The sequence below is a fragment of the Acomys russatus genome, chromosome 24, assembly GCF_903995435.1.
Source record: "Acomys russatus chromosome 24, mAcoRus1.1, whole genome shotgun sequence".
Classification (NCBI taxonomy): Eukaryota; Metazoa; Chordata; class Mammalia; order Rodentia; family Muridae; genus Acomys; species Acomys russatus.
In genome coordinates, this window is record NC_067160.1 from 58,573,691 (window position 1) to 58,588,347 (window position 14,657).

A 14,657-nucleotide genomic window follows, 5' to 3' on the forward strand; every position below is an offset into this window, starting at 1 on the left:
TGAAACAAAATTTAAAAAAGAAAGAAGGGGGGGGGGGGGAGGCACTAAACGTTACTCAAGCCAGGAGTTAGGGCAGGAGCATAAGGTCTGGGGCAGCCTGTCTGGAGGAAAAACATTTCAAGTTTCATTACCACAAATCTTCTGAATGGGAATTTGCTGTTCACTGACTGGACATTCTGGCACTTTCCACATACATTTGAGTGGTTTATTGAAGCAGGCAGCATTGGCTTTGCTGACATCTACATTCTAGAAGCCGACGCTGGCAAGTTTCATCTCATTTGTTGGCATATTTTACTATGGTTCACTGGAGTCGCGACTAGGCACTTCTCTTTCCAGATGTTGCTTCTTGTGACTGTGAGCAGGGACAACACCAAGTAGAAGGACCTGGAGTGGGACTGAGTAGTAGCAGGTGACAGCTGAGACCAATTTGCTCCCTTTGACTTCTATTGCCTTTTAAAACCTGGGGTGTCCTGAGGCCCCGGAGTGCATGCAGACCGCTTCTTCCAAGGTTCAGTCTTTGGCCAGAGAGAGATTCTGATTGAATATATGCATTTATTTAAAAATATAAATATGGAAAAATAAATAATTTAGAAGACTAGAGTGGATGCCCCTGGGTGTCTGTACATTCAACGCTCTGTCTCCGAGGGGATAGGGTAAGACTGAAAGCAATGATGAGTCCCACACTGTCTTTAAGGGAGGAAGCCTACCAAGGTGCTGCCTGGTGACGCCATTGTTAATGCCATCCTGGGGCTAGCAGCATAAAAGCAAGTGGTCTGAAGCGCCCTAAAAACCATGAGTTTCATATAGCTGGGCTTGGCCGGTGGGGAGGGCTGATCCCTACTCAACCGGGGGCTGGGAGCCTGGGACCAGAACGTAGAGCCTTAAAGCCAGCCAAACTGTCTGCAGGGCACAGCCTGGCTTTGGCCTCTGAATTCTCCCAGAGGTTGATTGGTCCCTCAGTAGAGGAGGAAAGGGGATGTTAGGAGGACACAGACCTAGACCCTGGGCTCTGGCATGAGAACAGAAATAAAAGGGGTTGAAGTGACCTCAGTGCTCACGGGCAGGAAGCCGGAACTGCTGCTGTAGCATGTGGGGCTCTCAGGGCAAGCCTGACTCAGTCTGCAGCTTCTGTGGGAGGCTGTGCGTGGTGTCCGCGTGCCCCACCCAGAACAAATCCCTGCCATGTGTCTGTGGGAACATGATATAAATAACTGAGGCTTGTCCTGGCCACAGCCCACTGCTGTCCTGAGGGCTGGGGTCTGTGGTGATATGAGGACCCTCAACATGACATGAGGCACCAAAGAGCAAGCCCATCTCTTCCCAGTGACCTTGGTCCCCAAGCTGCAGTGGTCAGTCTTGATTGGTAACTTCAAGACACAGTGCAGACAGCACTGGAGCTCTGATTCTTCAGTGCTTGTTTCTGAAGTTCTTTTGAGATCCGTCTTTTAATTCCGATCAAGTATAGTTCTCGGTCAAACTTGCCGGCAGCTAATGGGATGCTGTGAAGGAAAGACCTTTTCTAAGCGCTGGCCTCAGCCTCTCAGCAGCACACCTGCTGAGCCCAATAGAAAATGGGCCACTGTCCAGGGTTAGGGTTCATGCCATCTAGGCTGCCCTTGCCCCAGTCACAACCCTGGGTGTGGGAATGCCAAGCAAGGTGAGGCTAGTGGGCATGCTGCTCCAGGAGGAGCTTACTCAACCCTGAGCCCACCACAAGCTCATGCCAGCCCGAAGGTCAGCACCCTCAGAACTGCTAGGACCTAGACCCAGATGCAGGCAACTTCATAGTGACCTAGGGGCTGTGGGCACTGTGCCTGTCTGCTGTGTTGCAGCAGGAAACAATGACAGGCTTCTCCACCCCTGAGCCTGTCACCCCCCGACTCCACCCCCCAAGAACTGGCAGGAGCTCTGTGCTTCAGCCAGTTTCCAGGGGTGAGCAGAGACTTACTTGTCTCGCCCCGGCCTCACTTTGACCCGGAACAGGCCATACACAGGACGGTGGTCTGAAGTCTTGATCCCAGGGCAAGAGGAGTACTTCATAGGACAGATGTCACCCTTGTGGCGGCTTTTGTATAAGACTCGGTCCTTCAGAAGAGATGGCAAAGCAGAAAGAGTGCGACATTCTGTTGTAGGTATCTCTGCAGCAAGGTGGACCTGTAGCCCTGGCCTAGCTTTGCTTCAGCTAGGGGAGCCTTGTTGTTAGGCATCTGGTCCCCTCTAGCTCTCAGCAGTGGGGAGCTGCTTTGCTCTCATGGCTGTCCCAGAGCCCCACCAGGTGCCAACTGTGTATCAAGAGAGCCAAGGTCTGGTGGGAAAGCGAGGCCAGAGTGCAGGGTTTCCTGCCTGTTCTCTCCTAGTGCCAGGCACATGGACTCAGGTGTGAGTTCAACTATGGTCTGCTTTTGAGGGATGGCCTACTTAGCCCTGCTATACATTTAGAGACGCTAGGCTGTGGGCACGCACGCACTGGCCTTAGGTCTGGTGCTGAGTTCTAGGCTAGCAACCTGGCTGGCTGCTGTGTGCTGAGTGTCAGCCCCCCCCCCCCCCCCGACATCATCTGACATGAGTTGTGATTGGCAGGAGTCCTGAGGGCAGGATGAGGTTTACATACTCACTGTGTAGGAGGGTGTCCTTTGCTTGGAGGTGCTGTCGTAGGTGTCCTTCCCAATGTCAAATTTGTAGGATGGGAGAAAGTGGATTTCTGCCTCCTCGAAGCCTCTAAAGATGGACCCTGCAACACAGGAGAGTTCAGGGAGGGCCTGCCACACCGGAGGTGCTGCTCCCCAGGCCACTCACCTTTCTTCATCTCCTGGGTAAGCTGGTCATGCTGCAAGAGGGCCAGCACATCCACCTCTGGGTTCTGCTTCAGGAAGGCTTCCACGGCCACTCGTCCACCACTCAGGCGGAAGTTGAAGTCCCCAAACCAGAACACCTCATCAAACCGGGTAGTGACATCCCCTGGGCACAAGTGGGAAAATACATTGGTGATGGCCTCTCCTTATCTGCTATGAGCTGCTGGCCGATGGATGGACTATAGGTCAAGTGATGGGGTCTTTGGGTCCCCTGCCCCATAGCATCACAGGTGGGTAGCAGCAGTTTCCCCAGGAAGGCGTGATGGAAGCAGCCACGGTCGACAGCTGCAGAGGATTGGGACGACATCTGCGCAGTCCCAAGTGCAAAGGACAACCTTGCTGCACACAGCAGGCTAGCCATCCTATCTGCTTCTCACAGCTCAGTGACACAGTGCCAGGAAGTAGTCAGTAGTGAGGACTTGGGGACAAACAGCGATAGCCCAGGTCAAGCCACTAGGTCTGATGGGCTCCCATTTGTCCACCTGCAAACCTAGTGGCTGTCTCAGTAATGAGGACTTCCCAAGTCTGTTTTTGTTATTTCCAAGACAGGGTGTCTCTGTGTAGCCTTGGCTGTCCTGGACTCGCTTTGTAGACCAGGCTGGCCTCGAACTCACAGAGATCCACCTGCCTCTGCCTCCCTGAGTGCAGTTGATTACAGGCCTGCACCACTGTGCCCAGCTGACTTCCCAAGTCTCGAAAATCCTCCAGTGGTTTCTGCTAAGCTCCTATGGGACAAGGGACAGAACCAGTCATGTGCTGGGGTGTCCTGTGCAGCTGCCACCCTTACCTGCACTAGAGCGGTAGGGGTTTGTGTCTGGCACATTCCGGGGCAGGGCTAGGGCTTGGATGGTCCTGCTGTAGTCCAGCAGCCGCTCGGCTACCTTTCCATCTCCAGCTGTGAGACAAAACAGCTCATGAAGAGACAGCTGAGCTATGAAGAGCCTGCCCCAAATACTGCCCCACACCTTGACTGTCCCCAGCTGCCTCCTGGGGGGCTTTGCCTCAGGGGACTGTGGTTGACAGCAGTGACCCATCAGGCTCTATGGAGGCAGAGCCAGCCAGTACTGCTCAGGTAACTGGCACCCCACCTGGACAAAGGCCTGGAGGAGAGACGCTGCTCCCGGGCCAGTGTCAGGATTCTGCTATACGGGCTTGGAAGCACTTACAGGTGAAGTGCGATGTGATGAAGAGGAAGGAGGTGCCGAAAAAGGTGAAGCTGACGCCCAGGGCACCCTTGGTCTTGATCTGAGACACGATTCGTGTGGTTACTGTGGAGTACTCGACCTCTGCAAGGCAAGGAACTGGGGTTCGGGGCCTGCGCGGACACAGCCGCACTAGGTGTGCTTGTGTGTGCTCTCAGACATGGGAACCTCAAAGGCTGGAAGCCAGGCACAAAGTGCACATTTGTCTGAGAGGGTGCAGGTTGCTGTGAGGGGACCCCATGTTACTAGAGCCTGCATATGGAGACACCTAGAGACCTGGCAAGGGCCAGCAAGATGCCGAGCCTGAACACCTGACTTGATCCCCAGAACCACAAGGTGGGAGGAGAAACTGCCTCTTGCAGGTTGCCCTCTGACCTCCACATGGTGCTCTATGGTGTATACACACAGGGGAGGGGAGGTTAGGAGGAGAGAACGGGAGAGGGAGGAGAGGCGGAGGGGGGAGCCCCGTGGCACCTACCTGAGCAGAACCAGATGAGGTCCCTACGGATAAACAGGGACATGTAGAGGACCCCGTGTGCGGCTGAGGACAGCAGCACATACTGAGGGCCTAGTGTCTCCTGCAGGCGTGTCTCCCACTCCCTCCTGTGGGGAGGAGGCAGGTTAGGTAAGGGCATGCGGCCTTTCAGCTCCACGTCCCCGTCTCTATCCAGAGAGCCCCCGGAAGCGTTCCAAAGGGACCCCACAGCTGGGCCTCATCTTGTACTGAGGATAACAACCAGGCTAATGGCACCTTCAGGTTGGCTTTAGGCTCAAGCCCTCAATCCAATGGCATGTGCAGATCTCTGACGCCATCTAAGACCCGTGTGAATTGTCAAGAGATCTGTGGGCTGGCAGAGAGGAGCCCCATCTCTACTTGGAGGCTCTGAGGACGGGCTCCCCCCGCTCCCCCCCTCAGAGCACACAAAGCCTGCTGCTTTCCACACACAAGCCAAGGAACCCCATAAACTGTAGTGAGGAACACATAGCCGTGGGACCATTTCCCAGGGAAATCAGTTAGGACGTCATGTGACCAGACATATGCCACTCTAGGTGGCAGCCCGGAGCCTCTGGACAAACCAAGCATCTTAGCTGCCTCTGTGCTCCCTTGGACAACCTGAAGCATTCCCGATTTGAGTTATGCTCATTTCAATGAGGCACGGTGGCTGCTCATGTGGCCCACACTGCTTCGGTTCCATGAGGGCCTCGGCTCCCTCCCATCAGGCGCATGGCCTATTTGAGTGAACTTTCCACACAGGACGCTGGAGGCTGATGGGGGCTCACCTGTCAGAGCAGCCCTCCTGAACTCCGATGACATACAGGTCCTGAGTGTAGTCGGCCTCAGTGGGGAGCAGGAACTCGTCCAGGCTTGCTGGGAGCTCCTGCAGTGAAGAGCCACCAGTCAGTCAGTCAAGGCCACCCAGCTCCTCAGGTCCAGGGGCAGAAGCTCAAGAGCAAGGCCCTGCAGTCAATAGCTTCTTTTCAAAGAGAAGTGCGCACAGCTGTAGGTTTGCTCTTCCGGGGAACCTTAACACGGCAGGTACAGTTTCCCTCTCTGAGGCCACCTTGTTCACTTGCCACCTCCCAGCCTGGGACCCCCCCTCGTCATCGCCCAGGTGCATGCTCAACCCCAACCCCTCACCAAGACTCACAGAGATGGAGGTAGGCCACGCTGTGACCAGTGGACTGTGCTGGGGCCTCTCAGGGCACAAAGGCCGGCTGCCTCCACCCTACCTCACCATGAGCCCTCTCACCTTCTGGCCCTGCATGTTCCAGGTAGCCACGAACAGAGCCATGTTCCGGTCTGGGAAGTACCTGGCTAGCTCATCTGCTCCTAGCAGGGCCCCGCTGGCCAGAAGACTTCCCTCCAGATAGCTCCTATAAAAAGAAGAGGCAAGCAAGCAGCCGGCTTCAGCGATGCCAGAGTAACCCAGGAGCTCCTTCGCTAGGACAGGTACTTCTGGGGCCACTCTCTCCAAAGGCATCGGTCCCATAAGCCACAGGACCTACACGCTATGTGGGCCCCAAAGACAACAAGGACGTGCCAGGTATCAATCAGTGTTGCCCCTGGAGCTGGGATTTCCTCAGCTAGAGTGCAGTACCACCTCATGACAAGCCAGTACGACGCTCATCCATCTCTAGATCTCAGTGGAAGGAGGGCACACTTGTCAAGCTGAGATACCGTCCTAGCGGGGCGATGACCCTTTGATCTCCCCAGAACACATGTGTGCACCACGTGCTGCACGGGCTGCCCAACCAGCCTGGACAGAGATACTGAGCATATACAGCCCTGTGGGTGACTTGGCCTTTGCCCTGTCACTCAACGCCATTGTCATAGTACAGGGGCATGAAAGCTACAGAGAGAAATGACGGTGGTGGCTGGGTGCCTGGGAAGCTGTGTTTATAAGGGCACTGAAGTCTGAACGGCAGCGTTGGAGAGGTGGCTCCTTTTCCAGAGGACCTGGGTTCAATCCCGCAGCACACACATGGCTGTGGGAAGGACTGTAAGCTTTGTCACAGGTGAAAGCTGTCTTGGCAGGCTTTACCCTTTGACACACCATGGATACCTTGAGATACACTGGGTGGAGCCATCCTGGGCCAGGAATTCAGGAAGCGGACCTGGGGACTCCACCTGGACTGTTGTGTTTCTAATCGACCCTCAATGGGAGAAGGAAACCGCCCTTCGCACGTGACACAGGCAGGTGGAGAGGAGAGAGCAGGTTCAGACCAGGCTTGAGCCTATGTGGATCAGTGAACAGGCCAGACCAGCACGTAAGCCAGAGACACCTAGGGACCTGTCCCGTGGAACGGATACTGGAAGGTTCACTCTTTTTTCCCTTTAACCTTTTTCCCCTCTTGTGTAAGCTAGTTGGGTTGTATAATAAAGTTTAATTGTTAAGACACAGAGCCTACACATGGCAGCCCGTAATTCTGTAGCTCCATCTCCAGGTGGCTCAACCCCCTCATACAGTCAACATGCAGGCATGATTTTTTTTCATGCACTGAGAAATATTAGATTTGTTTCCATTATTCTCCAGACCTTTAAGATATAGAAATCCAAGCTGGGCGTGGTGGTGCACCCTTTAATCCCAGGAGGCAGAGGCAGGAGGATCACTGTGAGTTCAAGGTCAGCCTGGTTTACAAAGGGAGTTCAGGACAGACAGGGCTACACAGAGAAACTCCTGTCTCAAGCACCCTCCCCCCCCCCCGCCACCCCCGCCCGACCAACCAAACAAACAAAAAGAAATGAAGTTCTAGGCAGGTGCCTCTGCCTCCCAAGTGCTGGGATTAAAGGGGTGCGCCACCATGCCCGGCCTGAGTTACCCTGTCTTATTGTTAAAGAATCCTTAAAATAATAAAAATATTTTTAAATGTCATATTTTGTAGGTCTCTGAGGTTTTTGAAGACCTTTTCAAACTATTTTATCATATCTATCTATAGAATCATATCTGTTAAAGCTAGCATGTATATTCTTTTGTTAAAGATTTATTTATTTATTAACCTATTTATTATTATGAATACAGTGCTCTGCCTGCACGTACATCTGCGGGCAGAGGAGGGCATCAGATCCTATTACAGATGCTTGTGAGCCACCATGTGGTTGCTGGGAATTGAACTCAGGACCTCTGGAAGAGCAGTCAGTGCTCTTAACCACTGAGCCATCTCTCAGGCCAGCATGTCTATTCTTATACTTGACATGATATGAATAGATCAGCAATTGACTTGTATTGCCTAATTATCCTAAACAGTCTATAACAGCACTGTCAGACCACTGGAAGTAAGCTATGTATTAACTGAGCTGCATGTGTACAATAAATACCTCATACTAGAGCAGAAATGCAGTGTGTGAAGAACAAGACCAACTTTAAATTCTATTTTAATGTATCAAAATTAAACCTACTTTGTATCAATAACAAAATTTTATGTCAATGAATCAAAATTAACCTTATTTGTGAGTAACAATTAAGGCCTTGAGAAGTAGATTCAATAATCTACTTTTTGTCTTATCTTTTACATATCTCTATACTCTTGAAAAAACAAAACAAACCAAACAAACAAACAAAAAAACCCAAACCCCACCCCACCCTTACCCTCCCTCCAAAAGAAAAAGAAATGAAGGTGCTGGGCTGGAGAGATGGCTCAGTATTGAAATCACTGAGCTGCTCTTCCAGAACCCAAGTTTGGTTCCCAGTGCCCAAATGTACCTCACAACATCCCTAACTCTAGTTCCCGGAGATTATGTTTATTTGTATTATATGAGGGTTCTGCCTGAATATATGTCCGGGCGTCACGGGTGTGCCTGGTGCTGCCTGTGGCGTCCAGAAGAGGATGCTGGATCCCTAGAGCACACATATACATATAAAATAACTCTAAATAAAAAGAAATTATACACACGCAGGCCGGCGTCTCACTGGCTTCCTCTAAATGCTATCTGTGAAGCCACTCTTCCAGGTGCCATTTCAGCTTCCCCGTTCACGGTCCCTGCCACTGTCCCCTCCTCGCACACTCTTTCTTACAGGGCAGTCCTCTGTGTGGCTCTCTGCTTTGAAGCCTCTCTGTTCACTGCCCCGCGTGCCCTGGCTCTGCGCTCAGCCCAAGCTTTCCCTCCACTCATCACCTTCCCTCCTGCGTTTCCATTTCTACAACAGCATTGCTTGCCCTCCCCAAGCGCACAGGCTTTATTCAGGGAAGGCACGCTCTTCCCCACTGTTCCTGTGGCTTTTCTACCTGCAGTGGCATGGGGACCACCTAGCTTCCAGAATCCCAGACACATTCTCCTGTTTCTGCCAAGGTCACTTCCCGCCCCATCTTCGTGCCCTCTTCCCACCCCCCAGTTCTACCCGGAAGAGAACATGTTACAGTGCAAAGCAAGGGCCCAAGACACCCTGAGGCTGCTCAGTGGTGACAGAGGACAGCTGGGATAGCAGGACAAGGTAGTCCTCTGTCAGCACAGTCCAGGCACTCCGCTCCCTGCTCAGAGCTGCGCACTCCTCCTGTCAGCCACCACCCAGCTGCCCCGCTCCCAGAGGAAGCTGGTGCTTACACTGCTCGCTTCACCCCCACTTCCACTGGTTTAAGAAGGGACAGAGAGACACATGGCATCACTCCAACACCAGCTGACAGGAGCCCTATGTGCTTTTCAAGTCTCTGGCCTAATTAAAAAAAAAAATGTGACTTGGTCTACCTAGTGAGTTCTAGGCCAGCCAAGGCTACATAGTGGGACCTTGTCACAAGAGGGGGAAAAAAAAAGTGGCACATTAGGCCAGTGAGCTGACTCTGTGTGACGGTGCTTGCCATCCATCTGATGTACATGATTGATCCCCAGGGCTCACAGGGTAGGAAGGAACCAACTCCCACAAACCGTCCAACAGATTTACACATGGTCACCACTGCACGCCCATGCACACATGTGTAGGGGACGGGCTGCATGGCTAATGTTCAGCCATCTTGTCAGAACCTAGGTTCCTATTTCTCCAGAAGTCTGCCATTTACCAGACACCAGCTGACCCTGTCGTAGCTCAGCAGTTAGACTAAAGGTAAGATTTAGATGGAGCCACCCTGTTGTAGTTTAACAGTTAGATTAAAGATAGCAAAATATTCGGTGTGGCAGGATGTTGTGACCTGCTTGGAATTCCTCGCATCTTGAGATAGCCTACAGCTGGGTTGCCATAGCAATATGCTTCCCTGCCCCCTGCCTTATAAAAACTCTAGGAAATTTCTCATTAAACGGGGTTTGATCAGAATCCAGACTTGCCCCCTTCTTCGTGTCTTGTGTTCTGTCCCTATACAGGGAAATTCTCCTCCCGAGCGTTAGTCGAACCCCAGCGGGCCGGGGCACACGTGCATACATGCAGACAAATTATTATTATTTTTTCCAAGACAGGGTTTCTCTGTGTAACAGCTCTGGCTGTCCTAGAACTTGCTCTGTAGACCAGGCTGGCTTCAAACTCAGAGATCTGCCTGCCTCTGCCTCCCCAGTGCTGGGATTACAGGCGTGTACCGCCATCGCCAGGTGCAAATTAATTTTCTTAAGTAGTGGGTCAGCTACCGCAACCTGGTGGCCTCTTCTGAAATAGCAACTGGCAGACTGACCTAAGCCTGATCCAACCACTAAGTGTAGTTTCACGGGTTTGGAGAGACAACGACGTAGTGGTTAAAAGCTGCTCTTCCAAAGGACTTAGTTCAATTCCCAGCAGCCACACATGGCAGCTTACAATTGTAACTCTAGATCCAGGGGTTCCGATACCCTCACACAGACACACATGCAGGCAAAACACCAATGCACATGAAATAAATAAATAATAGTTTTCACACTTTTCAAATTGTTGGAAAAGAAAAAAGTCAAATCTGTGTCCCAGAGTGAAGTGTTGTCAGCAGTACTTCCCTTTTTGACACACTAATATCAGGTACTTTCGCCGCTGAGTGACTACAGGATAAAGCCGACAGAGCTGAACACTGTGTCAGGCTGGAGTTGTGAGGTGTGAAACAGATTGGATAAAGTCCCGCCCCCCCCATCAGCTCCCTGTGATTGACAGGGATCCATGGGTATCACTCAGACTTATTTTCACTTCCTATGGACTGCATGTAATAATGCTTTGAATGTGGTAGAAATGGTACTCTTTAAAAAGACCCCGGTGGGACTGGAGAAATGGCTCAGTGCTTAAGAGTGCTTGGTGTATGCAATGGTGGCGCACACCTTTAGTCCCAGCACTAGGGAGGCGGAGGAAGGTGAATCTCTGGGCCTGGTCTACAGAGAAGACAAAGCTACACAGAGAAACCTTGTCTTGAAAAGCCAAAAAAAAAAAAAAAAAAAGAAAAAGAAAAAAGAAAAAGAAAAAGGAAAAGAAAAAAAGAGGGGGGGGGGGGCAGGCGTGGTTGCAAATGCCTTTAATCCCAGAACTCCAGGAGGCAAAGACAGGTGAGTTCAAGGCCAATGTGGTCTACAAAGCGAGTCCAGGACAGTCAAGGCTACACAGAGAGACCCTGTCTCAAAAAAAAAAAAACCTCTTCCAGAGGATCTGAGTTTGGTGTTCAGCACTATCAGGCAGCTTACAATTGCCTGTACCTCCAGCTCCAGGGAATCCAACATCTCTGACTTCTGCAGGCACCTGGCACTCTGGCACACATAACTCACATGCATGCTCACATGCAGACACAGACACACACACACACCCCTAATTAAAAATAATAAAAAATGTTTAAATATTTAAAAGGATTGCTGGCCTACTAATGACTAGAGGTGCTAGGAGGGCACCGGGGCATGTTGTGGCGAAAGGGTGTGGCATAGAGGGACCTCCCTGCAGGGCTGCCTACAGGTGCTGGGAGGACGGCCTCCCTCCAGCAGCTAAAGGGACCTGAATGGTGGCCACACTAAAGATATGTCCACCCGAGGCCCCTCGGAACGTGGCTCTCTTTGGAGATGGTCTGTGCAGCTACGAGCCGGCAACATCTCCTGAAGAGGGCCTTGGAGTTGGCAGGGCTGGAGTCATTGACTGGGAAACCTAGAAATGACCATCTGGAAACAGGCAGAAACCACACTGCGGAGACACATCACTCGCAGGAAAGGAAGGCTCCTTCAGCCTTCTAGATCAAGGCAGCCCTGACGTGACCCCATTCCAGATTTCTGCCACGAGGTCCCTTGTATGAAACCTTCTAACCCATAGTCCCCTGTTTAGGCAGCTCCTGGAAACGACGCAAGAGCCATCTCCAGATCCTCCCCACTCTTCCTGCCCCACCCACCCCATGTCCACAACATGGTTGTGGGAGAGCTATAGGCAGGATGCACCTTACAGGCCAAGACCAAGCCCCCGTCAGAAAGGGACCAGCTTGGGGAAGGAGGTTCCATGCTCTGGTCCTGTGCCCCCCAGTGGTGGCTGTGGCCCCAGGAGAGGGGAGCCAGCACAGGGAAATCACAGAAGAAAGGGCTCATCTTAGTGTGGCACCGAGGTTCTTTTCAGTATAAGTCATACAAGTTAATTACTGGGGTCAGAGAGGCCAAACACAGGAAACAGAGGTCCTGTGCATTCTCAGGGTGGTGTGTGGACATTAACAGGTCCTCGTCACAGACACTGGGGCCCTGTGGCTTTAGATAGTGCGGAGACTCTCCCAAGGCTGTCACTTGGTCCAGTGGGTTAACTGGTATCTAAATGTCCTGGTAAAACGCTGACCCAGGGTCCAAAATGTGATGGGACAGCCCCCAGCCCTCCTCCGGGCATCACTTAGGAGTCCCTGAGAGCTCCTCATGGACAGTGGTTAAATAACAGTACAGCCAAAGAAACTTGTGACCACAGCCAGCCATGGTGGCGCATGCCTTTAACTCCAACACTCAGGAGGCAGAGGCAGGAGGATCGCTGTGAGTTTGAGGTCAGCCTGGTCTACAAAGCGAGTCCAGGAGAGCCAGGGCTACACAGAGAAACCCTGTCTGGAAACCAAAACCAAAACCAAAGCAAACCTAACCAAACATGACCCTCCACACAGGAAAAAAAAAGGGGGGGAGCCAATTCGGAGAGGGAGAAAGCTGCCTAACAGGATGTATGGACACATTAGCTACGGGTGCCATGATAGCATAACGGGTGTGCTCTCATCTGCCTGTGGAAGGAAGGAGGCAGGATGATTACTTTTACGGGTTCAGGGTCTCTGTGAATGACACTGACCCACAAAGGAAAGGTTCTGAAATGATACAGACCTGCCTAATTTTCCATTTCCAAGTCTTAGGCATTCTCTATGGGAAGCGGTTCACACAGCCTCTGTGCAGCTTGTCTCCTTACGTTCATCTGTTTATGGAGCTGGTGGCTCACTGTAGCCCAGGCTGGCCTTGAATTTGTGACTATCCTACCTCAACCCTTTAAGCACTAGGGTTACAAGCATGGGCCACCATGCCCGGCTCAGTTTGCTCTTGGCCCAATTAGAGGAGTCTGGATGATGTCTCCAGAGTGCGTGGCCCTCCCTCCAGGAAGCCCTACCTGCTTCTGACGTCCTTGGTGCGGATGGGGGCCAGGAGGCTGAAGGAAGATCTGGCTGACTGAATGGAGTGATCGTCTCCAGCCAGGGGGCTCCAGGGCCTGCTAGGGCCCAGGCTGCTGTGGGCTCTGACCAGTCTGTTCTGCATGCGGAGCCTGTAGTCGCTGTGCTCAGGGTCAACCTTGTTTGCTGTCCTCAGGGAGCTGGAGGCTATGTTGAGGTCCATGGCTGGTGGTGTGTGTGAGGCACGCAAACTTGCCAACTTGGGGGAGCCCCCACCTGGGGCAGCCTCTCTGTGCAGGAGGTCCAAGGAGGTGCTGCTCCCTGCAGAATGAGAGTCACTCCTTCTGGGCTTAGGGATCTCCTGTAGGGATGTGCTGAGGCAGGGCAGGGGCCGACGGTAGGCAGAGGACTGGGCGGCAGAGTCCCGAATGGAACCCCTGCAGGGACCGGCCCCGTTCTGGACAGCCAGATCCTCCTGACTACCTCGGAACCGTCTCCTCCTCCAGCCCTTGTCATCGAGGGACAGGGTTCGCTCCAACTTGGGTCTCATGGGCGGCTGTGGGGTGATGAGGTTTGCCTCGGCTTGTGGGCGCTGGTCGCCAGGCTTTGCTGGAATGCTGAAAGGAGGTATGGGGTTTGTCTCTGAACCTTGAGAGTTTGTGGCTGGTAGGGAGCCCGGTGTTGGGGTGAGCTTCTTTTCAGCGTTTAGAAGCTGTCCCTGGAGCATTCTGCCCTCCAGCTGCCCAGGTGCCTCCATGTGACGCAGGCAAGCTGACTTGGACGGCATAGTCCGGACCTGGCCTGCCCTCACCCACTCAGCCTGGCTCTCCTGAGGAAAGAGATCCTCCCTGGGAGGTTAGTAAGCAGCTCGTGTTGTCAAGGATGCACGTCAGAGGTCACCTGCTGGATGCCAAGAAAACTCGGGTGGCTCCCTTTGTGGCATGTGGCGGTCCATTTGGAGCAGGGCCTGTGGCTGCATGGCTGGAGTCCTGACTTCTCACAGATGCCTGAGGAACTGCGGAGAAAATCTCTTAGCTCCCTGAAGCCAGTTTGCTGGTCTTAAAGCGACCTTGTGTGAGTAAGCACCGGGCATCGGGGCTGCACTTTCTCCTCGGAGCTGCAGAAGCTTGTCCAGCACCCCGGGCCAGCCCTCCACCCCACCGTGGCAGAGTAGGGCAGCGCGCTCGGCGTCCTAGGCTCACCTGCGCCCTCCCTTCGGTCGCAGACCCGCCGCCAGAAGCCCGAGGTCTGATCCGGCCGGGCCCAGCGCAGGGGGAGGCCGGCCTAGCCCAATCACAGCGGCGGCTGGAACAACGACTGCTGTCCCGTGCCCCGGCCCCCGCCCAGGGTTCGCCCCAGCTTAATCCAGTGGTCACCCTGGCCCAGGCCCCGCTCTGTGGTTGCCTTGAGAACCGCCTAGCCCAAGATCACACCGCCGCCCACAGCGCCCCCTGGCGTCTGGAGGACTGCGTCAGTCTCCTCCCCCCATCCCGGAAGCCACGCCCCCAAACGAGCCCACGCTCTATCTGGCAGAGGCGCTCCAGATAGACCCCGCCACAACGATAGTGTCCAAGGCTCTAGCCACACTGAAGATCTCAACGCCCCCCTTAAAACACAAAGGAAGCCATAAATGAAGTTACTT

The 14,657-nt window shown here is 53.2% G+C and overlaps 1 protein-coding gene across 4 annotated transcripts; it reads right to left on the bottom strand.

The window, feature by feature from the left end:
• Positions 1–1,220: 1,220 nt before the first annotated feature.
• Positions 1,221–14,435, bottom strand: Inpp5e (inositol polyphosphate-5-phosphatase E). Of its 4 annotated transcripts, XM_051166462.1 has the most exons (11): positions 14,218–14,435; positions 13,015–14,030; positions 5,806–5,929; positions 5,336–5,433; positions 4,533–4,657; positions 4,019–4,138; positions 3,640–3,747; positions 2,797–2,958; positions 2,616–2,731; positions 1,949–2,085; positions 1,221–1,499 (listed from the first exon to the last, which is right to left on the bottom strand). In XM_051166462.1, exons 2-11 carry the CDS (start codon positions 13,800–13,802, stop codon positions 1,370–1,372), a joined length of 1,908 nt encoding a protein of 635 aa, XP_051022419.1. In that variant the 5' UTR covers positions 13,803–14,030; positions 14,218–14,435; the 3' UTR covers positions 1,221–1,369. The 4 variants fall into 4 exon arrangements, 3 of the variants coding, with proteins under 3 accessions (XP_051022419.1, XP_051022418.1, XP_051022420.1); XM_051166461.1 differs by lacking the exon at positions 14,218–14,435 and having other exon boundaries at positions 13,015–14,211; XR_007832904.1 differs by lacking the exon at positions 14,218–14,435 and having other exon boundaries at positions 1,360–1,499; positions 2,612–2,731; positions 13,015–14,211.
• Positions 14,436–14,657: the final 222 nt, after the last annotated feature.